The 22,714-nt window shown below is 44.6% G+C and overlaps 3 protein-coding genes and 1 pseudogene across 4 annotated transcripts in view; 2 read left to right on the top strand and 2 right to left on the bottom strand.

Moving 5' to 3' along the window:
- The window catches only part of LOC117981007 (speedy protein E18-like), a 13,261-nt gene extending 12,562 nt beyond the window's left edge, over positions 1–699 (top strand). The window contains exon 8 of the mRNA XM_034964273.3: positions 94–699. The gene's annotated coding sequence lies outside the window, so the exon portion shown is untranslated. The remainder of the gene's footprint in view (positions 1–93) is intronic.
- LOC129392959 (protein CASP-like) overlaps positions 1–4,947 on the bottom strand; it is a 62,457-nt gene extending 57,510 nt beyond the window's left edge. The window contains exons 1-2 of the mRNA XM_063606245.1: positions 4,883–4,947; positions 4,611–4,765 (exon numbers count right to left, since the gene is read on the bottom strand). Of these exons, the coding sequence (XP_063462315.1) occupies positions 4,611–4,765; positions 4,883–4,947 (220 nt within the window). The remainder of the gene's footprint in view (positions 1–4,610; positions 4,766–4,882) is intronic.
- LOC117978540 (putative postmeiotic segregation increased 2-like protein 1) overlaps positions 1–15,200 on the bottom strand; it is a 16,302-nt pseudogene extending 1,102 nt beyond the window's left edge.
- On the top strand, positions 15,028–22,714 carry LOC117978539 (putative STAG3-like protein 4). 2 transcript variants are annotated; one of them, XM_063605840.1, is made up of 6 exons: positions 15,151–15,284; positions 16,378–16,632; positions 18,417–18,513; positions 21,369–21,573; positions 22,002–22,153; positions 22,387–22,714. In XM_063605840.1, exons 3-6 carry the CDS (start codon positions 18,427–18,429, stop codon positions 22,453–22,455), a joined length of 513 nt encoding a protein of 170 aa, XP_063461910.1. In that variant the 5' UTR covers positions 15,151–15,284; positions 16,378–16,632; positions 18,417–18,426; the 3' UTR covers positions 22,456–22,714. The 2 variants fall into 2 exon arrangements, with proteins under 2 accessions (XP_063461911.1, XP_063461910.1); XM_063605841.1 differs by lacking the exon at positions 16,378–16,632 and having other exon boundaries at positions 15,028–15,284; positions 22,002–22,714.

The raw sequence follows: 22,714 nt of genomic DNA, 5'->3' as shown, positions 1-22,714 counted from the left end.
GCTCTGAACTCTAGACTTGACATGGGACGTGAATAACCTTCCTGTCTAGAGAGCTGCCTCCTTGAAGTGTGACATTGTCTCTCTCACTTCCAGAACACCGGATCCAGGGGAGATGTGGATTTTCAGCAGGAACTTTATTCCAATGCTAATGGCAGACACCAGGAAGGAGGAGAGGAACCATTTGTGCACATCATCTAGAAGAACGTGGACCATTCTTGATGGAGCTCAATACAGTGATCACGTTGTCCTCCTAGGAGCAGGGGTGGGGGGAGGGGGGTGGGGTCCTTCTAGGAGTCCTTGGAGAAAACTAAGAAACCGGGAGTGTTTCCAGTTCCACCCTTTCCTGCGGCACCACCACCCTTTTTATATTGCTGAATTCCAACCTCCCTGGGACGGAACCTGGAGGTCCTGTTTCTTACGGACTTGATTGCCACAGTCCAGGAGCATTTGAAGGCACAATGCAGGGGCTCAGATTGGCACAGAATTCTTTTGTGAAATATCAGTGCCACAGATTGTAACAGATAGCTTCATGCACACTCTGCATTTTATTGGTTGGTTTGGAAAATGTTGGCCATTGAATTATTCATAGATTTATTTCAAATAGTTTGGAAATTGTTGTACTTTTGAAAACATGCTGTTCCTGTAGTTTTTTGATGAGAGTTATAGTTGTTATATATACATAATTTTCTTTTCATTTTTAAGAGATGATTCTTTTTATCCTAAATATTTTATTATCTTTAAATTTGTTTCTGTATTATTATATGTGCTCCTGAAGCGAGCACTCTTTTTATCTATGATACTTCCATAATAATCTCTTCTATTTATAGCTATTGGTAGCTCCCCACCAGAAAAAAACATAATTCCGGTGATAGAAATTTTTATTTGCTGTTTAGGTTTGTGACTGAATTGTGAGAATTCAGTTGTGATTTTTAACATGTCTCAGATATATATACTAACATGTCTAATATATACTATCTATTTTATTGGTTTATTTTGAAAAACATGGGTATAGAATTATTTAAATATTTTATTTATTGAAATATTTATTAAATATATTTATTTATTTAAATATTATTATTACTTTCAATATTATTTTAAATATTTTGGAAATACTGGTATTTTTGAATAGATGCTGTTTCTATAAAGCTGTGTGATGGGTGTTATAACTGTTGTATACACATACATATAATTTTGTTTTCCTTTTTAAGAGAGGATTCTTTTCATCCTAAATCTTTTACCTTTCAATCTTTGTATCTATTATTACACATGCTGCTGAAGGGAGCATGGTTTTTATCTATGATACTTAGCTAACATATATATTACATTTATAGCTATGTAGTAGTTCCCCTAAATTCTTGTAAAAATAAATTTTTATTTGATATTTCATATATGTTTGAAATGTGAGAATTCAGATGTAATTTTTTACCTTGTTTTGGCATGTTTGTATGTTACTTTAAAGAGGATGTGTGTTCTAAAGGAGGACATGAGCTGTGTGTTTTCAAGAGAACAATAGAGTGCATCTCTTGGGGAAACATAATAAAAATGAACTTTTCTCACCTTCACAGCAATTGTGATTATATTGCTCTGGATTGATTATTTGCTGCCCAGTGATATTTTTCCTTAATGGGGTTGTGGTTATTTGAACATATTTATTAGCTCTGGAAGATAATTCTGTGCTGTTTTTTATGTAGAAAAGAACATAAGGCTGGGTGCAGTGCTCACACCTACAATCCCTGCAGTTTTGGAGGTCATGGCGGGAGGTTCACCTGAGGCCAGGAGTTTGAGGCCAGCCTCAGCAACATAGCATCTACATCTATTTTTAATTTTTATTTTTTAAAGAAAAACAATAGAAGAGAAGGCTCAAGCTACAGGGTTTTTTTGTTTGTTTGTTTGTTTTGGAGACAGAGTCTTGCTCTGTCTCCCATCCTGGAGTGCAGTGGCACAACCTTGGCTCCCTGCAACTTTCAGTTCTGGGTTCAAACAAATTCTCCTGCCTCAGCCTCCCAAGCAGCTGGGACTACAGGCACCCGTCTGTACGTCCGACTAACTTTTGTAAAAATAGTAGAGACAAGGTTTCACCATGTTGGCCAGGCTGGTCTCGAACTCCTGACTTCAAGTGATCCACCCACCTCGGCCTCCCAAAGTGCTGGGATTACAGGCATGAGCTACTGCGCCCAGATGCCAAGCTAGAGTTTTAAGGCAGGAAATGAGAGAAAGATATTGAGAGAGGAAAACCAGGTGGTAAAAAAACTCTAAAGGTTGCCGGGCGTGGTGGCTCACGCCCATGATCCCAGCAGGAGTTTGAGACCAGCCTGGCCAACATGGTGAAACCCTGTCTCTACTAAAAATACAAAAATTAGGCAGGCGTGGTGGTGCACGCCTATAATCCCAGCTATTTGGGAGGCTGAGGCAAGAGAATCACTAGCAGAGATTGTGTCTCCTCACCCCCTCTCAAAAAAAAAAAAAAGTTCCTTCAGCAGTTAAAGCTGTGAAAGACAGGCACTCTGCCATGCAATTCTTTGTGATTTTTCTTTTTTCTTTTTGGAGTTGGGGTCTTGCGCTGTCACCCAGACTGGGGTGCAGTGGTGTGGTCATAGCTCACTGCGGCCTCAGACTCAAGCTCAAGCGATCCTGTTACCTTGCCTTTCAAATTGCTGGGATTATAAGCATGAGCCACTGCATCTGGCCTGTGTGACACAATTCTGTTTTTTTGTCTTTTTTTTGTGGGGGGGGATGGAGTCTCGCTCTGTCACCCAGGCTGGAGTGCGGTGGCGTGATCTTGGCTCAATGCAAGCTCCGCCTCCTGGGTTCACGCCATTCTCCTGCCTCAGCCTCCTGAGTAGCTGGGACTACAGGCACCCACCACCATGCCTGGCTAATTTTTTGTATTTTTAGTAGAGACGGGGTTTCACTGTGTTAGCCAGGATGGTCTCGCTCTCCTGACCTTGTGATCTGCCCACCTTGGCCTCCCAAAGTGCTAGGATTACAGGCATGAGCCACCGCGCCCAGCCTATGTGATGCAATTCTGATGTCAACTCCCTGATGTTACCTCAAATGCCACAGGTTAAGGCCACCAGCCCCCACCAGGCTGCCCTTGCTTTAGACACACCTGCAGGCTTGGGTGTCCTCAGACACCAGTTGTACTTCTCACCAACTGGCTGCAAATTTGGAGGTTCCCACCATGCCCTCAAGTTCGATAACTCACTAAAACAACTCACAGAATGCAGAAAAGCATGACACTTTCTTTCTCTTTTTTTTTCTTTTTTTTTTTTTTGAGACAGAGTCTTGCTCTGTCGCCCAGGCTGGAGTACAGTGGCCACCATGCTTGGCTAATTTTTGTATTTGTATTAGAGACGGGGTTTCGCCATGTTGGCCAGGCTGGTCTTGAACTCCTGACCTCAGGTGATCCACCCGCCTTGCAATCCCCAAATGCTGGGATTATAGGCATAGCCACCATGCCCGGTCGACTTCTAGAGTTTCGATAACAGAGATGTGATTCAAGAAGGGAGACATGTTTTGTAGATGGCAGGAGCTTTATGAAAAGAAGCCAATGAAGGGCAGGACGTGTAGCTGTCTACCTACAGGAAACCAGCCAGGAGCCTCCCCACAGGGACTTCAGCACAGATGGCCGGGAAAATCTGCATTAACCTGACCTCTGGACCTAAGAGAGGACAAGGCCTTGACCATTTCTACAGACTCACAAGATGCAATCGCTGTGGTCCACGCCCGTGGTGTGATCTGGGAAACGGGGGGCCTTCTAAATGCCAACAACAAGGAAATCAAATGTGCAACAGACAGAAATACCGGCATTGACGTGGGCCATGGAGAGGCCTAAACAGATGACTGCAGTTCACTGGTAAGGTCATCAAAGGGGTGACTCTGAAATAATAAATTTCAGATGCCATGGCCCAAATAGCTGCATGAGGTGGGGAAGTCCTCCACATGCCTCTGCTTCCTTCAGTACCTGTTTATGAAATAAGCCGAGGTACTTCCCTGGGGAATTTCCTTTCTCTTTCTTTCGAGACGGAGTCTTGCTCTGTCGCCCAGGCTAGAGTGCAGTGGTGCAATCTCAGCTCAATGTAACCTCTCCCTCCTGGGTTTTAGCAATTCTCCTGCATCAGACTTCTGAGTAGCTGAGATTACAGGTGCATGCCACCATGCCCAGCTAACATTTGTATTTTTAGTAGAGACAGGGTTTCACCATCTAGGCCAGGCTGGTCTTGAACTCCTGACCTCGTGATCCACCCGTCTTGGCCTCCCAAAGTGCTGGGATTACAGGTGTGAGCCATCACGCCCGGACTTTTTTTTTATTTTTTGAGATGACGTTTCACTCTTGTTGCCCACGCTGGAGTGCAATGGCACGATCTCAGCTCACTGCCACCTCCTCCTCCCAGGTTCACGCGATTATCCTGCCTCAGCCTCTCGAGTAGCTGGGATTACAGGCACCCAACACCAAACCCAGCTAACTTATTGTATTTTTAGTAGAGATGGGATGTCACCATGTTGGCCAGGATGGTCTTGAACCCCTGACCTCTAATGATCCACCTGAATTGGTTTCCCAAAATGTTGGGATTACAGGCACAAGCCACTGTGCCCAGCCCCTCCCATACCTCTTTTGGTCAAGGCAGCACAATTCAGAAGAATCTTGCCAGGGAAGACTGGTAAATGGACGTCAACGTGATGCCTATGGCTCCTGGTGGATTTAGATACCTCCTGGTGCTTATTGATATCTTTACCAGTTGCACGGGGGCTTTTCCATGCCAGACTGAAAACGCAGGAGATCAATGATCAACCTTCAACTATTTACTAGCAGAAGACTGAGGGGACTGTGCGGTCACCAATACCTCCTATTGCACTTGGATAAACACCTCCCAGGAAATACAGATGAATAGAAAGGACATAGTCAAACAAGCAGAATGGCTGCATTCCTTCAACCAGAAGGGCCATTAATCTGTTTTCACACTGCTATAAAAACTATGAGAAACTGGGTAATTTATGAAGAAAAGAGGTTTAATTGACTCACAGTTCTGCAGGCTGTACAGGAAGCATGGCTGGGGAGGCCTCAGGAAACTGACAATCACGGCAGAAGGCGAAGGGGAAGCAGGCACGTCTGGCCATGTTGGAGCAGGAGAGACAGAGAGATTGAAGTGGGAGGGCTGCACGCTTTTAAACAACCAGATCCTACAAGCGCTCACTCAATATCACGAGAACAGCAAGGGGGAAGTCGGCCCCCATGAACCAATCACCTCCCACCAGGTCCCTCCCACAACACTGGGAATTACAATTTGACATGAGATTTCGGTGTGGATACAGAGCTGAACCATGTCAAGGGTAGTTCAACCGCTGAGATTGATTGATTGATTGATTGACTGAGATGGAGTCCTGCTCTGTTACCTAGGCTGGAGTGCAGTGGCACAATCTCGGCTCACTGCAACCTCCGCCTCCCAGGTTCAAGCGATTCTCCTGCCTCAGCCTCCCGAGTAGCTGGGACTACAGCACATGCCACCATGCCTAGCTAATTTTTGTATTTTTAGTAGAGACAGGGCTTCACCATGTTTGCCAGGCTGGTCTTGAACACCTGACCTCGTGATCACCCTGCCTCGGCTTTTCTTTTGCTGGAATTACAGGCGTGAGCCACTGCACCCGGCCAACAACTGAGATTTAGAAGGCAGTCGAGTCCACTATACCGCACCTCACCTGGTTTCTTCCTCTGTTGGGGCCCCTCGTGGCCACTGTTCTGTTACTTTTTGGTCCTATTTATTTAAATGGATGGTGAGCTGTTTGTCCTCCAGGCTCCAACACTTCCACCTTCAGCTTGTATTACAACAATACCAGCCTTTCAAGCTACTACGGGTGACCCCAGAACTCATTTGAACTCAGAAGCCCAAGAGTTTCATTCCTTTCACTTTAGGGGACTCAGTGCCCTGCTCAGCATGAAGTCGAAGCAGAAGCATGACCTCCATCCCTAATCCCTCAAGAATGAGGAGTGGAAGGTGTTGGCAGGAGGGTGGCGGTGAGGTTTGTAGATCTGTAACTGCATCAGACCAAATCTGGTTCAACTTTTTTTTTTTTTTTTTGATGGAGTTTCACTCTTGTCACCCAGGCTGGAGTGCAATGGTATGAACTCAGCTCACTGCAACCTCCACCTCCTAGGTTCAAGTGATTCTGCTGCCTCAGCCTCCAGATAGCTGGGATTATAAGGGTGCACCACCACACCTGGCTAATATTTATATTTTTAGTAGAGATGGGGTTTTACCATTTTGGCCAGGCTGGTCTTGAAGTCCTGACCTCCACCTGCCTTGGCCTCCCAAAGTGCTGGGATTACAGGCGTGAGTCACTGCACCCGGCTCAGTTCAACTTTTATGTAATGAGGTTGTCAGTTGTTTTTCAATTGCCATGGACCCACAGGTTGAAGGGCATGTACCCTGTGCATGCCCAGGTTAACCAAGCATGCAACCACGGAGTGGAAACTAAAAGCTCGGCCTGAAGAGCTGAGACTGATTTAAGAACTGGACACTCCATGGCAGGAGCCAGGATCCAATCAGATTGAGTTTTGCTGTCACCCCATGGCAGGATCCAGTCAGATCACACCTCCCAGCATTACTTTATTGCAAGATCCAATCAAATCACAACTCATTACCCTATGCTTATAAAACCTGACATAGCCCCCAGCTGGGTAAGGGAGATTTGAGTATTTCTTCCTGTGTTCTTGCTAGCTGACTTACAAAAAAGCTTTTAAAAAAAGGCCACACGTGGTGGCTCATGCCTGTAATCCTAGCACTTTGGGAGGCTGAGGCAGGCAGATCACTTGAGGTCAGGGGTGCAAGACCAGCCTGGCCAACATGGTGAAACCCTATCTCTACTAAAAATACAAAAATTAGCTGGTCATTGTGAGACATACCTATAATCCCAGCTACTTGGGAGACTGAGGCAGGAGAATCACTTGAACCCAGGAGGTAGAGGTTGCAGTGAGCCAAGATCACACCACTGCACTCCAGCCCGGGCGACAGAGTGAGAAGACTCTGTCTAAAAAAAGAACAGTTAAAATTAGCACCAAATGCTTTACGAGTAAAAAAAGTTTTTAGCTGCATATGTTTAAGTAACTTTTTAGATTGTAAAAAATACACATACAAAATGGAAAGGCACAAAGAAGAGAGCAAAAAGTGCATGAGATCTCACATCCAAGGATAACCGCTGAGAACATGAAAGTGCTGACTCTTCCAGCCTTTATACTATACACATTTAGGCCGTTGTTTTGTTTTTATAAAACCGTAATCATATAATACAGATAGTTTTATAATCTGGTTTTTAAACACAACAATTACATAACATTTAGCTGTTTCTTTTGCATTCAGATTCATAAGGGTTCCAGTAACTCATTCATCAGAAAACTGAGAGAAATAGTCTCATTAAAATATAAGTACATAAGGCAGGAATGGTGGCTCACGCCTATAATCCCAGCACTTTGAGAGGCCGAGGTGGGTGGATCACCTGAGGTCAGGAATTCGAGACCAGCCTGGCCAGCCTGGACAACATGATGAAACCCCGTCTCTACTAAAAGTACAAAAATGAGCCAGGTGTGGTGGTGCGCGCCTGTAATCCCAGCTATTCAGAAGGCTGAGGCAGGTGAATCGCTTAAACTCGGGAGGTGGAGGTTGCAGTGAATCGAGATCGTGCCACTGCACTCCAGCCAGGGCGCCAAAGTGAGACTCCATCTCAAAAAAAGATAAAAATTAAAAATAAAAATAAAAAATATATATGTATATATATTTTTCCAGACAGGGTCTTACTCTGTCTCCCAGTCTGAAATACAGTGGCGTAATCATAGCTCACTGCAGCCTCAAGTTCCTGGGCTCAAGTGAATCTCCCACTTCAGCTTCCCAAGTAGCTGGAACTACAGGTGGATGCCACCATGCCCAGTCAATTTTTTTTTTTTAATTTTTCATAGAAACAGAGTCTCACTATGTTGCCCAGTCCTAATAAACACTATGTGATGAAAAGAAAAAAGTAAATCACCCTAAAGTTAAGTCTTTAATGTTAAGTCTTTAACGAGAAATGCAAATAAAGCATTTCTCAATAGATTATGGCAAGAGAATCAACTGAAGAATAAACATCTTTAGTAAATCTTTTGCTCATGTGCATTAACCAATACTCTTGAAAACCAGGATTAATTTACTGTACCTTCTTAATATTCCTTTGAAATTCCTTATGGCGCACAGGTAGTGTAGAAAATAACTGCTTCACGCTGACTGTGGTCCCTCTGGGGTGGGGGTAGGGGGTTTTCTGGATGATTTTCCCATCGTGATCAAACAGCAGTCGAGTCCCAACCTTCGCCGATGCGTGGCAGGTAGAAATGGTGACATCGCTGTGAGAGAATACCAGGCGTGGTGTGTTCAGTGAGAGACCCGTGATGTTGAGCATTGACTACGCTTTTCTTCACTTGCTTTTCTCTCAAAACTTTCTTAAAAAGCTGATGATCCCTCTGAGATAACCAAGATCTAAACGGTTGAGGAGTCATCATAAAATCTAAGGTTTGGCATCTAAAAGACAGCGAGACAGAAAGCACTAAACATGCTTTGTTTTGATAAAAGCTTTGATTTCATTTTTCAGGTTGAATTGCCAAACCATAAATGATCTCAAGGTTTATTTATTCACAAATAGAGATTTGTTTTGTTATTACTCTTCAAATAAAATTGTTTTAAAGAATTTTTTAAAGAATTAAAAAAATGTTTTTAAATTTTTAAAGGATCCAAGAGATATTATAATTAAAATGTATATGTAGGGCAGGGTGCGGTGGCTCATGCCTGTAATTCCAGCACTTTGGGAGGCCGAGGAGCGCAGATCACTTGAGGCCTGGAGTTCCAGACCAGCCTGGGCAACACGGCAAAACTCCATCTCTACTAAAAATACAAAAATTAGCCAGGAGTGGTGATGCACGCTATAGTCCCAGCTCTTCAGGAGGCTGAGGCATGAGAATCACTTGAACCTGGGAGGCAGAGATTGCAGTGAGCTGAGACTGTGCCACTGCACTCCAGCCTGGGTGACAGAGTGAGACTCTGTCTAAAAAAAAAAAAAAAAAAAATATATATATATATATATATATATATATACACACACACACATATATATGTGTATATATATACACACACATCTATATGTATATATATATTTAAATATAATTAAGTACTAGGACTTAGATCGGCAGTGAGACAAAACAGAATTCAGAAGCTAGAAGCTGAGATACCGAGATAGAAAATTGTAAATAATAACGATTCCAATTAACTTTCTGAGAGGTTTTTCTAAGGGGTCAAGTGAATGAATAAAAACATTGTATCACCTCAGTGCACACAGTGAGCTCAGAGCTTCCCCATGAAAGCCAAAAGTTTCAACCTCAGTTAGGTCGGCAAACTCTTGAATCTTACATGTGTGATGTTTCAGAGCTGAAAGAGACTGTAAAGTAAGGACTAAGATACCTCAAGTGCTAAAACAACGGATATACATGATATCTAGTAACTGGCTAAAAAAACTGTTTTTGCGTTTCCCAAGACAGTGTTACTCAAAATTCTGAGACATGTGGCCCAATTATTTTATAATAGGATTAGAAAAAGTCAACTTACTTAAGCCTTCAAAGTTTTCTTCTTCTACCCCACATCCATTGTCTGAAACTTCAATGAGATCCACTCCATAGTCCTTAAGCTTTAGATCTAGAAAGTTTAAATATTTATGTATTTATTAAAAATGGACCCATGCTAGAATGGCATGAACCCGGGGGGCGGAGCTTGCAGTGAGCCGAGATCGCGCCACTGCACTCCAGCCTGGGAGACAGTGAGACTCCGTCTCAAAAAGAAAAAAAAAAAAAATGGACCCATGCTATAAGCTTTTATATTGATATTATTTATAACATATGCAAATTGAAGAGTCATAACTATACCTTTAGTTAAATGTACAAGTATCATTTTGTATATTTCATCTTTATAAAGCCCTTTCTGGCCATTTACTAGCCCAGATTAAATAGTTTAGCTTTTTCTTTCCTCTTTTTTTTTTTTTTTTTTGTCCATAGGCTAGTCAAATGAAGCAGTTGGAGTGGAGAAGGAACAAAAAAATCTGTAACTGGTTGTGATCAATTAGTGGTTAACACCGTTGCACTTTGACCAGCCTTTTCTTTTGAAAGAAATAATTTTAACATACCCAGTAAGGAGAAAGGGGGGCAGGCGCGGTTGTTCATGCCTGTAATCCCAGCACTTTGGGAGGCCAAAGTGAGCAGATCACCTGAGGTCAGGAGTTCCAGACTAGCCTGACCAACGTGGAGAAACCCTGTCTCTACTAAAAATACAAAATTAGCCAGGTGTGGTGGTGCATGCCTGTAATCCCAGCTGCTCGTAAGCCTGAGGCAGAATTGCTTGAACCCGGGAGGCGGAGGTTGCAGTGAGCCGAGATCGTGCCATTGCACTATAGCCTGGGCAACAAGAACGAAACTCCATCTCAAAAAAAAACAAAAAAAAAAGACAACTGGTTCTGGAATCAGACTTCCTGGATCCTATTTTATTAGCTTTATAATCTCAAAAAAAGGAAATTTCCTGTTCCTTAATTTCCTCATCTGTAAAATGAAGATAACAAGTTCTATCTCATAAAGTTACTCAGCTGATTAATAATTTTTTAGGTTTATTTTATTGTGTTATTTTCTCTTTTTTTTCTTGTTTTTTTTTTGAGATGGAGTTTTGCTCTTGTCACCCAGGCTGGAATGGAGTGGCATGATCTGATCTTGGCTCACTGCAACCTCCACCTCCGAGGTTCAAGCAATTCTCCTCCCTCAGCCTCCCGAGGAGCTGAGATTACAGCCATGCACCATCACATCTGGCTAATTTTTGTATTTTTAGTAGAGACAGGGTTTTACCATGTTGGTTAGGCTGGTCTTGAACTCCTGACCTCAAATGATCAGCCCTGCTCTGCCTCCCAAAGTGCTGGGATTATAGATGTGAGCCACTACTCCACGCCTATTTTATTTTATTTTATTGAGATGGAGTCTTGCTCTGTCCCAGGCTGGTGTGCAGTGGCACGATCTCGGCTCACTGCAACCTCTGCCTCCCGGGTTCAAGCAATTCTCATGCCTCAGCCTCCCAAGTAGCTGGGATTACAGGCTTCTGCCACCAGGTCCGGCTAATTTTTATATTTTTAGTAGAGACAGAGTTTCACCATTTTGGACAGGCTGGTCTCAAACTGCTGACCTCAGGTATCCACCCACCTTGGTCTCCCAAAGTGCTGGGATTACAGGTGTGAGCCACCACACCCGGCCTACTTTATTTTTTTAATAGAGACGAGGTCTCACCAATTGGCCAGGTTGGTCTTGAACTCTGGCTTCAAGCAATCCCCCCACCTTGGCCTCTCAAAGGGCTAGGATTACAGGCGTGAAACACCACGGCCAACTATTCTGCAAATTAAATGAGATATTTCTGTGCGATTCTTAGCATAACACCTGCCTGGCACTCCATAAGAACACAATAAAAGCTGTTATTATTATTACTACCTAGCTAAGTACTAGGCACATAATAGGTGCTAACTTTAACTTAAAAATAATAATTTATTACTACATCAACACTTGATAGTCTTATTTCAATAACAAATGTTTCTTGACTACAACAACATACACTGATCGTTTCTTGTGGCTTAAAACTCTCCCAAACTTACCAATATTGGTGGCACCAGCATCCAAACTGTTTTCTACTAACTCCTTCACCACAGTGCTTAGACTCAGTACCACCGGCCCAGAGCAAATCTGATGGACTGACTTCTGATCGATAGGTTTGATGGCCTTAGCAGGTTCTGTACTAAAGAAATGTTACAAGAAACAAAGCAAGTATTCGGCTATATATTTTCATCCTGATTTTAACTGTGGGAAATGACTCAACACTGTAAATAGTTTATGGGTCTAATCTATTCATTTATTATATTAACAAATACATTTATTATATCCAGAAATAGAAACACTGTTTTACAATCCTTAAACATGTACCCAAAATACTTCTGGATAGATACTTCAAATTCAACAGATCCTTACTATCTAATTATACTAGGATCCACATGGAGAAAACATACATTCTATCTCTCAAATTACCAAAATCTTTGGCAACAATGGTGTCTTTCTTGAAAACTGAAAGCATGGCCTGGTGGGGTGGCTCATGCCTGTAATCCCAGCACTTTGGGAGGCAGAGGCAGGCGGATCACTTGGTCAGGAGTTGGAGACCATCCTGGCCAACATGGTGAAACCCTGTCTCTACTAAAAATACAAAAAATTAGGCAGGCATCACGGTGGGCACCTATAAACCCAGCTACTCGGGAGGCTGAGGCAGGAGAATCACTTAAACCCAGAAGGCAGAGGTTGCAGTGAGCTAAGATTGCAGCATTGCACTCCAGCCTGGGTAAGGAGCAAAAAAAAAAAAAAAAAGTGAAAGCAACATAATTTCCCACATAATTAGAAATACCAACAGTATGCTGGAAAATACACAATGTTTAAGTGAAAATCATCTCAGAAATTGGGTACCAGTTACATAACTATTCCTTATACACAGTTGCCTTTGATACCCTACTCCAAACTGAAGCTGCCAGCTGCTGTCTTAGCAAAGACCCTCAAAGTTCTTGCTGTACTAACTTTAAGAGTTTTATAACAGTTTTATCTGCCCTTATTCCCTGCTCCAAGCCATCCTCCACTCTATCACCAGAGCTATTTTTGAAATCACAGATCTGGTCAAATAATTTTTCTGCTTAAAAATTTACTAGTGCCCCACTTCCTACTACATGAAATTTAAAATCTAGTCATCACTGGGCCCAAAACTACCTTCTTTTCAGAATCTCTCTAATTCTTTCCTTTCATCAAGTCCCCTACATCATCACCATTATTATTATTTATTATTATTATTATTATTTGAGAGTGCTCACCCCGTCGCCCAGGCTAGAGTGCAATGGCATGATCTCAGCTCACTGCAGCCTCCGCCTCCCAGGTTCAAGTGATTCTCCTGTCTCAGCCTCCCAAGTAGCTGGGATTACAGGCACCCACCATCACACCCAGCTAATTTTTGTGTTTTTAGTAGAGATGGGGTTTCACCATGTTGGGCAGGCTTGTCTTGAACTCCTGACCTCAGGTGATCTGCCCTCCTTGGCCTCCCAAAGCGCTAGGATTACAGGTGTGAGCCACTGCAACCGGCCGTCCCCTATATTGTAGCGCAGTGAACAATTGTTTCCTGAACATCACAAGCTCTTTTAGACACTACAGTGTATAAGCAGGTCTCTCTCTAAACCGCTCTCCTCTTCCTCCTCTGCCCAACCAATGTCTACTCATCCAAAGAATGTATCCCGTGTGTTCATTAACTTAGCAATTTCCAGTAAACCGTTTAATTGATAACTTCTTAAGAGAAGGCAGGAAACCTCCATGAAAGAGAAATCACTGGGTATTTCCTACAGCATTTAACACATCGTAGGCCTTCAATCAACCCTTGTGAAATAAACAAACCTCTTTACTCTTCATTCCACCTTGCTAAGAATCTCACCTAAGTCTGTCTACCATGTGAAACTGCAGATGACCTCACAGAAAATTGAAAGAAGTATCTCTAAAAATAAATTTATTAGGCAACACACTATAGGCTACAGTCCACTTCTGATTTTTTTTTTTTTTTTTTTTTGAGACAGAGTCTTGCTGTGTCACCCAGGCCAGACTGCAGTGGCTCGATCTCAGCTCACTGCAACCTCCGCCTCCTGGGTTCCAGCGATTCTCCTGCCTCAGCCTCCCAAGTAGCTGGGATTACAGGCGCCCGCCACCATGCCCAGTTAATTTTTGTATTTTTAGTAGAAACTGGATTTCACCATGTTGGCCAGGCTAGGCATGAACTCCTGACCTCATGATCCACCCGCCTTGGCCTCCCAGAGTGCTGGGATTATAGGTGTGAGCCACCGCGCCCGGCCCACTTCAGATATTTATTTTCAGGAGGGAGCGCATTTAGATACAGACCGAAAATGTATTTAAATGTGAATACATTTAAATGTAGTTACTTAAATCTATCTAATATATTTAAATGCAGAGAGCGAATTTGTGTTTACATATCTGACATGGAATGCAACTGTGCTAGCCAAGATTCGGTGTAGCTTACCAGCCAGAAATCACATATCCTAACAGGTAGAAATGCATTGCATTTTGTAAAACTGCGCAGCTATGCAAATTAGGATGTGTCTGGACGCTCTACCTTCCCCAAAATAACCTCAATTTTTTAAAAAGGCCAGGCAGCGTGCATCAGGCCTGTAATTCCAGCACCTTGGGGGGCCGAGGCGGGCGGATTGCTTGAGCTCAGGAGTTCGAGATCAGCCTCAGCAACATTAGCGAAATCCCCGTCTCTACAAAAATAAAAAATTAAAAATTAAATAATATAAAAATAAAAATAAAAGGGGAGAGAGAACAGGTAAAAAGGAAATGCATTCAGTCTATGGGGATTTCACGCTAGGGCTTCAAGTTCACGGCCCTGTGATGGGATGTGGGCAGGGCCTGTCTGGGACAGGCCGAACCCAGCTCCTTACAGGGCCGAATCCTTTGCCCGCAGCCAAGGACACCGAAGGAGCCTGCCTCGGCCTCAAGGCGCAACCAAGGAGCACTGGATGGCTGGGGCGCTGAGGACGCCGCTCTGGGGCCTCCACGCCTCGCCACGCCCCTCGGCCATGTTCCCCCCATTTCCAGGGAGGTTGGAATGCCGTGGTTCTCAAGGAGGACGCGCGAGAAGGGAGACCGCGAGCCCAGCTCACCTCTAGCTCTCAGCTCGCTCCATGGACTCAACACCCGATCCGCCTCGGGGCCTGGGAAAGTTCCCTCCACGACTCCCACAGGCGCCCCGCCTCCTGGGCTCCCATTGTCTGCTTTTGACGTTGTGCTCCACCCTTTCTGGGCGGGGCGGAAAAAATACTTCCCGTCTCTCCTTTTCGCCTATTAGCTCCGTCAAAGGTCGAGTCCGTGACGTCAAAGAGCATGGGCCAATCAGAGCACACCGGACTGCGTTTTTTCCGAAGGACCGCCGCAGGGTCACAAGGGAGATGTCCGCCCCCAGTCGTAGCCTCGGACGGTTTCTGAGCTTTGGTGTTTGGCACGCGCCACCCTCTCTTGCTTTGGTTCCGCCATGCCGATGTACCAGGTAAAGCCTTATCACGGGCGCGGCGCGCCTCTCCATGTGGAGCTTCCCACCTGCATGTACCGGCTCTCTAACGTGCAAGGCAGGAGCGGCGGCCCAGCGCCCGGCGTTGGCCACCTACAGGTAGGAGCGCGGGCCCCTCCTTCCCCCCCCACCCCGCGCCAAGTGCGCACGCGCAGCGGCCGGCTGCTGGCCCGAGTCCCCCCGGGCCGGAACGAGTGTGTCCCACCCGGTTTGCGGTCCCACCCGGTTCGCGGTCCCACCCCGGCATTTGTGCCGGCCGGCCAGGGACTCACCCAAACCTTTATGTTTTAAAAGATTTATTCAGGCCGGGCGCCGTGGCTCACGCCTGTAATCCCAGCACTTTGGGAGGCCCAAGCAGGCAGGTTACCTGAGGTCAGGAGTTCGAGACCAACCTGATCAACATGTTGAAGCCTCATCTCTACTAAAAATACAAAAATCAGCCGGGCGTGTGGCGGGCGCCTGTAATCCCAGCCACTCGGGAGGCTGAGGCAGGAGAATCGTTTGAACCCTGGAGGCGGAGTTTGCAGTGAGCTGAGATCGAGCCATTGCACTCGAGCCTGGGCGACAGAGCTAGACTCCGACTCAAAAAAAAAAAAATAGAGACAAGGGTCTCACTGTGTTGCTCACGCTGGTCTCAGACTCTCAGGGCTCAAGCAATCCTCCCGCCTCGGTCTCCCAAAGCGCTGAGATACCAGGCGTGAACCACCGCGCCCGACGAGGAAAAAAAAAAAAAAAAATATATATATATATATATATATATATGTACACGTGTATGTATATATACAGATATATACACACGTATATATATAGATATATACGTATGTGTATATATTTCTTTTATACGTATATATATAACATATTTTTGTTTTTTTGAGACATTTTGAGAATAATTTTTTTTTTTCATATGGCTGCTTAAACATGTTAGTTTAGAGATTCTGCCCTGTGAAAAGTGAATAGCACATAAATGCTCATTTTGAGGAATTACAAAGCGAACTCCAGGGTCACCACCTCCCAGGTTGACACACATTGTCACCGCTCCATTCTTTCCACTTAAACCTTCCCCCCAATCCCCCCAAGGTCCTGATTTTTATGGTAATTATGTCCTATTTGTGTCTATTATTTTGTCAACTAAGTATCCCTAAACAATATAGTCTGGGTTTTTATTTGTTTTTTTTTTGTTTGTTTTTTTCAGACAGAGTTTCACTGTGTCACCCAGGCTGGAGTGCAGTGGTGTGATCTCGGCTCACTGCAACCTCTGCCTCCCGGGTTCAAGCAGTTCTCCCATCTCAGCCTCCTGAGTAGCTTGGATTACAGGTGCACGCCACCACACCCAACTAATTTTTGTATTTTTAGCAGAGACGGGGTTTCACCATTTTGGCCAGGATGGTCTTGATCTCTTGACCTCATGATCCACCCTCCTCGGCCTTCCAAAGTGCTGGGATTACAGGTACGAGCCACCATGCCTGGCCTTTTATTTCTTTTTTTGAGCCCATTCTCTCCCTCTTTTATTTTTAAAATTTTATTAAACATAGTCATTTTATAATCTATGATAGATGATTATCTAAAGTGTTTGTGAAATAATTTTGTCAGTGCCTTGTTTCTTTATATGTTTTACTAGGTTTATTGTGAGCCACTCATTTTACCTGGAGTTCTTATGTGCTGGAATTCTTTGGGGCCTAGGTCAAAGGTGGGTTGTTTTTTTTTTTTTTTTTTTTTTTTTGAGACGGAGTCTCGCTCTGTCACCCAGGCTGGAGTGCAGTGGCGTGATCTCTGCTCACTGCAAGCTCCGCCTCCCAGGTTCAGGCCATTCTCCTGCCTCAGCCTCCCGAATAGCTGGGACTACAGGCACCTGCAACCATGTTGGCTAAATTTTTGTATTTTTAGTAGAGACGGGGTTTCACCATGTTAGCCAGGATGGTCTCGATCTCCTGACCTCATGATCCGCCTGCCTCGGCCTCCCAAAGTGCTGGGATTACAGGTGTGAGCCACCGCGCCTGGCCCCAAAGGTGGGTTTTTAAGAGAGGAACCTGCTGTTGCTTTGACAGTTGCCTGGGGGCACTCCAGAATCACTTTTCTTTTCTTTTCTTTTTTTTTTTTTTTGAGACAGGTTCTCATTCTTTCTAGGCTGGAGTGCAGTGGTGCTATCACGGCTCCCTGCTGATTTGACCTCCCTCAGTGGCGAGGTGGTGACCCTCCCACCTCAGCCTCTCGCATAGCTGGGACTATAGGCATGTGCCACCATGCCTGACTAATTATTCTGTTTTTGGTAGACCAGCCTGGGCAACATGAGTTTCACTTTACTTGGGTTACTGCTCCCAGCCTGAATCACTTTTAATTATCTGAATGATTATTCTGGGCTGGGTGTGGTGGCTCATGCCTATAATCCAAGCACTTTGGGAGGCTAAGGTGGGCCTCACTTGAGGTCAGGAGTTCGAGACCAGCCTGGCCAATATGGTGAAACCCTGTGTCTACTAAAAATACAAAAATTAGCCATTAGCCAGGCATGGTGGCACATACCTGTAATCCCACCTACTCGGGAGGCTGAAGCAGGAGAATGCTTGAACCTGGGAGGTGGAGGTTGTAGTGAGCTGAGATCTCTCCATTGCTCTCTAGCTTGGGCTACAGAGTGAGACTGTCTCAAAAAAAAAAAAACAAAAGGAAAAGATAAAAAAGATTATTCTGATTATGTATGTGGTATGAATCTTGACTGCAAATCCAGATCTGAGGGCTCACTATGGTTATGAATTCTCAAGGAGGAGTTATTTTTTTTCCCTCCACTGCACCCTCAGGTCATAACAAGCTAGTTTTCTTGCTGTCGCCATCTGCCCTATAGGTTTAGTGTTCAATCTCACTTCCTTGAGGATGTGACTCTTTGCAGGACCCAGCTTTATTTAGGTGCCTCCTCTTGGACTACTCGTCTTGGAAGAAGCTTAGACTCTACCTCCTGTGCTCTGCACTCCATGCAGCCATCTGGATACAAAGTCAGGGTCCCCAGGGATTAATGAAACCTTTAGGGCAAAAGTCAGTTTGCTTACCTCCCAGGGTTGCTACTACACCTCATTTTTGGACTATATGAAATTTTACCTTTCATTCTAGTTCACCAGTACATTGTGAAAGATGTTTTAAATGTTTTACAGAAGTTTAGATGGTTCAACTGGGAAGATCATATAGGATTTCTGTTCTGTTATATTGCCAGAAGTAGAAGTCATCTGTATTTTTTTTTTTTACTAGTCTTTGGTAGATGAGTGGCTGGATAGCTACAAGCAAGACCAGGATGCAGGATTTCTGGAGCTTGTTAACTTTTTCATCTGATCTTGTGGATGTAAAGGTGAGGAAACTGCTCCCCCTTTCTAATTCCCAGCCTTTTGTTCCTATGTTATGAATTCTTTCTCCATTTAGATAAGTAGGATTAGATATTTCCTAAATAAAGGAAGATAGTAAAGCATTAGAAAAATTTTACTTATTTAGGCCGGGCACTGTGACTCACACCTGTAATCCCAGCACTTTGGGAAGCTGAGGCGGGTGGATCACTTGAGGTCAGGAGTTGAAGACCAGCCTGGGCAACATGGTGAAACCCCTACTAAAATACAAAAAATTATCTGGGTATGTGGCTCATGCCTGTAGAATTGCTTGAACCCAGGAGGTGGAGGTTATAGTGAGCCTGGATAGCGCCACTGCACTCCAACCTGGGCGACAGAGCCAGACTGTCTTCAAAAAAAAAAAAAAGGAGAGAAAAGTTTCACTTCTTTAACTAAATTTTTTGTTGATAAATATGGGAAGTGATCTAGTAGGGAACCATGTTGGTTTAGAGACAAGAAACTTTGGGGAAAAAGAAGTAATCATGCTTATGTTATGGCACAAATTTGAGGACACCCTTTAGTCTTTCTAGATGCAATAATCTGTTATTTTCTTACTGCTTATTTCCCAGCTACTTTGCCCATATTTCTCCTCTGTAGCTGTGGTACCCCCAGAACTCTTACTGCCATGGCTTAATTTATTGGGACAGATGGTCTCAGTCAGGTTGTATTATATAAGAAATCAGCGTCTGGCTTAGTTTTATTACTCTCTTTTGTTTTGTTTTGTTTTGTTTTTGTTTTGTTTTTGAGACAGAATCTCACTCGATTGTCCAGGCTGGAGTGCAGTGGCACGATCTGGGCTCACTGCAACCTCTACATCCTGGGTTTAAGTGATTCTCATGCCTCAACCTCCCAAGTGGCTGGGATTACAAGCATGTGCCACCATATGTGGCTAATTTTTTTTTTTTTTTCTTTGAGACGGAGTCTGGCTCTGTCGCCCAGGCTGGAGTCCAGTGGCACAATCTCGGCTCACCGCAACCTCCGCATCCCAGGTTCAAGTGATTCTTCTGCCTCAGCCTCCTGAGTAGCTGGGACTACAGGTGCGCACCACCATGCCTAGCTAAGTTTTGTATTTTTAGTAGAGACAGGGTTTCACCATATTGGCCAGGCTGGTCTTGAACTCCTGACCTCGTGATCCGCCAATCTCACCCTCCCAAAGTGCTGGGATTACAGGCTTGAGCCACTGTGCCCGGCCTACGTGGCTAATTTTTGTATTTTTAGTAGAGATGGGGTTTCGCCAGGCTGGTCTTGTACTCCTGACCTCAGGTGATTCACCTGCCTCGGCCTCCCAAAGTGTTGGGATTACAGGCGTTAGCCATCGCGCCTGGCCTGTTTTGTTGTTGTTGTTGTTGTTTTGTTGTTGTTTATTTTTGGGCACAGTTTTTCACTGCTTGATTCCTTTTTTTTTTAAAACAAATCCTGCCTCAGGTTTATTTGTACAAATAGTGCAGGAGGACACCAGTCCTTCTGTCCTCACGTTGGCAAACAGAGATCTCTACTCTGAAGCCTTTGTACAGGCCTGGGCACTTTTGGGAGCCTGAGCTGGAACTGAAGCTGGAGCTGCAGCCTGGGCCTTCATTTGATCATTGGCCTTTGGCTGGTACAGTCTGAGCCCTTTGGCATTGTGGGCACAAGCATGCTTCTCAAGCTTGGGGTGGGCAGTGTAGGCAAGTGGGCTTAACGTCCTTGGGCTTTACGAGGGGCTTGATAGCCTTGGCATGTACACCCATGACCCTGGCATTGTTGCCCTGCATCTTCTTTTTTTGTTTGTTTTGCTTTTTTTGTTTTGAGACAGAGTCTCACTTGTTGCCCAGGCTGGAGTGCAGTAGTGCGATCTCAGCTCACTGCAACCTCTGCCTCCCGGGTTGAAGCAATTCTCCTGCCTCAGCCTCCCAAGTAGCTGGGATTACAGGCACCCGCCACTACGCCCAGCTCATTTTTTCCATTTTTAGTAGAGAACTGGGTTTCATCATGTTGGCCAGGCTGGTCTAGAATTCCTGACCTTGTGATTCGCCTGCCTCGGCCTCCCAAAGTGCTGGGATTACAGGCTTGACCGACTGCGCCCGGCCAGCCTGCATCTTCTTTAGGCCCTTCTTGTTGTGCTTCTTGGCAAAGTACATATTCCTCAGGAACTTGGGGTCCATCCCCTTAAGAGAGTTGTATCTTTGTGATTGGGGTTTCTTGATGCCACTTCTGTGTAATTTTCAGCCTGGTTGTGTGAGGTGTGGTTTCTGGATTTGGCCGTGTCTACACCATAACCTATGGCTCCCTTCCTTTGGGTTTTTAGAGAGATTGCCTTATAGCAGATACACAGTTGGATGTTGGCAGACCGTTGACCAGGGGGTCTTCTGATTCCCCACCTAAGCTCTTTGCACAGTGTTTCCTTGCTCATATTCAGGTATATCTGTAAATGATCACAGCATCCTGTTATTTTCCTTGTAAGCACCTCATATCCTTCATTCTTTAGGCACTGTGAGCCCTGAGATGTTCAAGAAGATGTCCAACTCAGAGATCATCCAGCACCTAACAGAGCGTTTAATGAGGTGGAAGAAGATGACCAGGATCCTCTTACCCCTCTTATTTCAAAACACAATGCCTATTATCCCCTTCTTTTTGATTCTGTGAAATAGGGTAGCTTTTAGAAGGTGGAGTTCAGTCTCTTGGGGGTAAAAGAGATCTGAATATGCCTCTCAAACTGGGGAGACAGCCAGGAAATGAAGCATAACAGAGATATTTTTACTAGACTGTTGGGTTTTGACATCCAAGCCCCTATGACTTCATGGACCTGGTCATAACTTTCCCATCCTTTTCATACATCCTTTTGTAGGACTCGGGGGACTATCCTCTGACAGCTCCAGGTCTATCCTGGAAGAAGTTCCAGGGCAGCTTCTGTGAGTTTGTGGGGACATTGGTCTGTCGGTGCCAGTACAGCCTCCTCCATGATGACTTCCCTGTGGACAACCTCATCTCCCTGCTCACTGGCCTCTCAGACTCACAAGTCCGCGCCTTCTGTCACACTAGCACCCTGGCTGGTGAGCATTCATTTTCATTCTGGACATTCTCCTGGGGATTTATAGGACTTTCCTCTGTTCTCTGATTCAGGGTCTTCTTTCCTACCTGCGTCTTGGCTCTTCACTTCAAGGCCATGCCTCTTTTATCCTAAACTTCAATCCAGTTTCTCACTGGTGGAGTTTTGAGAAGGGGTAGATCACAGCAACAATTTCAAGGCTTAGTATTTTTGTCAGAGCTCACCACTAGGGGTATGCTGATGGTTAAAAGAAGACCACAAGGGTTAGAGGGAAACAGTCCACTCCAGGACAGGCAGTCTTAGGATTTTAGGGTCACCCACCTCTGGCTTCTCATTTTTATTGCCCTTCTTTCCTTCTATTTTTTCCTTCTACTCATCCTCTCTCCTCTGACCTCAATAATGATTTCTTTATCTCTTTTTCCTTACTCAAAGCTATGAAACTGATGACCTCCCTGGTAAGAGTTGCCCTCCAACTGAGTCTGCACCAAGATAGCAATCAGCGTCAGTATGAGGCTGAAAGAAACAAGGGGCCAGGGCAGAGGGCACCTGAGCAGCTGGAGAGCCTGTTGGAGAAACACAAAGAGGTGAGGAGTATTCCCTGCTTCTTCCTTCCCTTTTTCCCAACTTGCACCCAATTCTGCCACAGACCCCCTTATCAGGCCCTGGGCAGTCTTTCAAGATCATGAATAACAGAGTCTGGCAATAGTTTCATAGACCCATCCTATAAGGGGTCATTGCATGCTCACCTTTTTTCTGGGTTGTGGGCTCAACAAATAATGTGTAATTTAGAGTTCTCTCGAATTCCACTTTTGCTCAGTTTTTCTTTGTCAGCACTTATTGTCAGAAGAGTTTAAGTGCTGTACCTGCCTGTCATGCAAGGAATTAAGTTTTGACCTACTCGTCAAGTGTGCAGTGTGCAAGTGACTGCAGGAGTACTAAAAGCCAACCATTGACAAGGGAGGCCAAATTTTCAAGGAATGGAAAGAGCACAGGCCTTCCAGTGAACTCCTGGCTTTAAATTCTGTTCCATTTAGTCACTAGCTCCATAGCCTTATGTAACCTCTCTTCAGTTTTCTTTTCTTTAAAGAAAGGGATAATCTCACCTTTTTGTGAAGAATAAATGAGATGATGAGTAAATTGCCTCA

This window comes from Pan paniscus, chromosome 6, assembly GCF_029289425.2.
Source record: "Pan paniscus chromosome 6, NHGRI_mPanPan1-v2.0_pri, whole genome shotgun sequence".
Taxonomy (NCBI): Eukaryota; Metazoa; Chordata; class Mammalia; order Primates; family Hominidae; genus Pan; species Pan paniscus.
The sequence above is the reverse complement of the archived record's forward strand: the minus strand, read 5'-3'. Positions and strand labels throughout refer to the sequence as shown.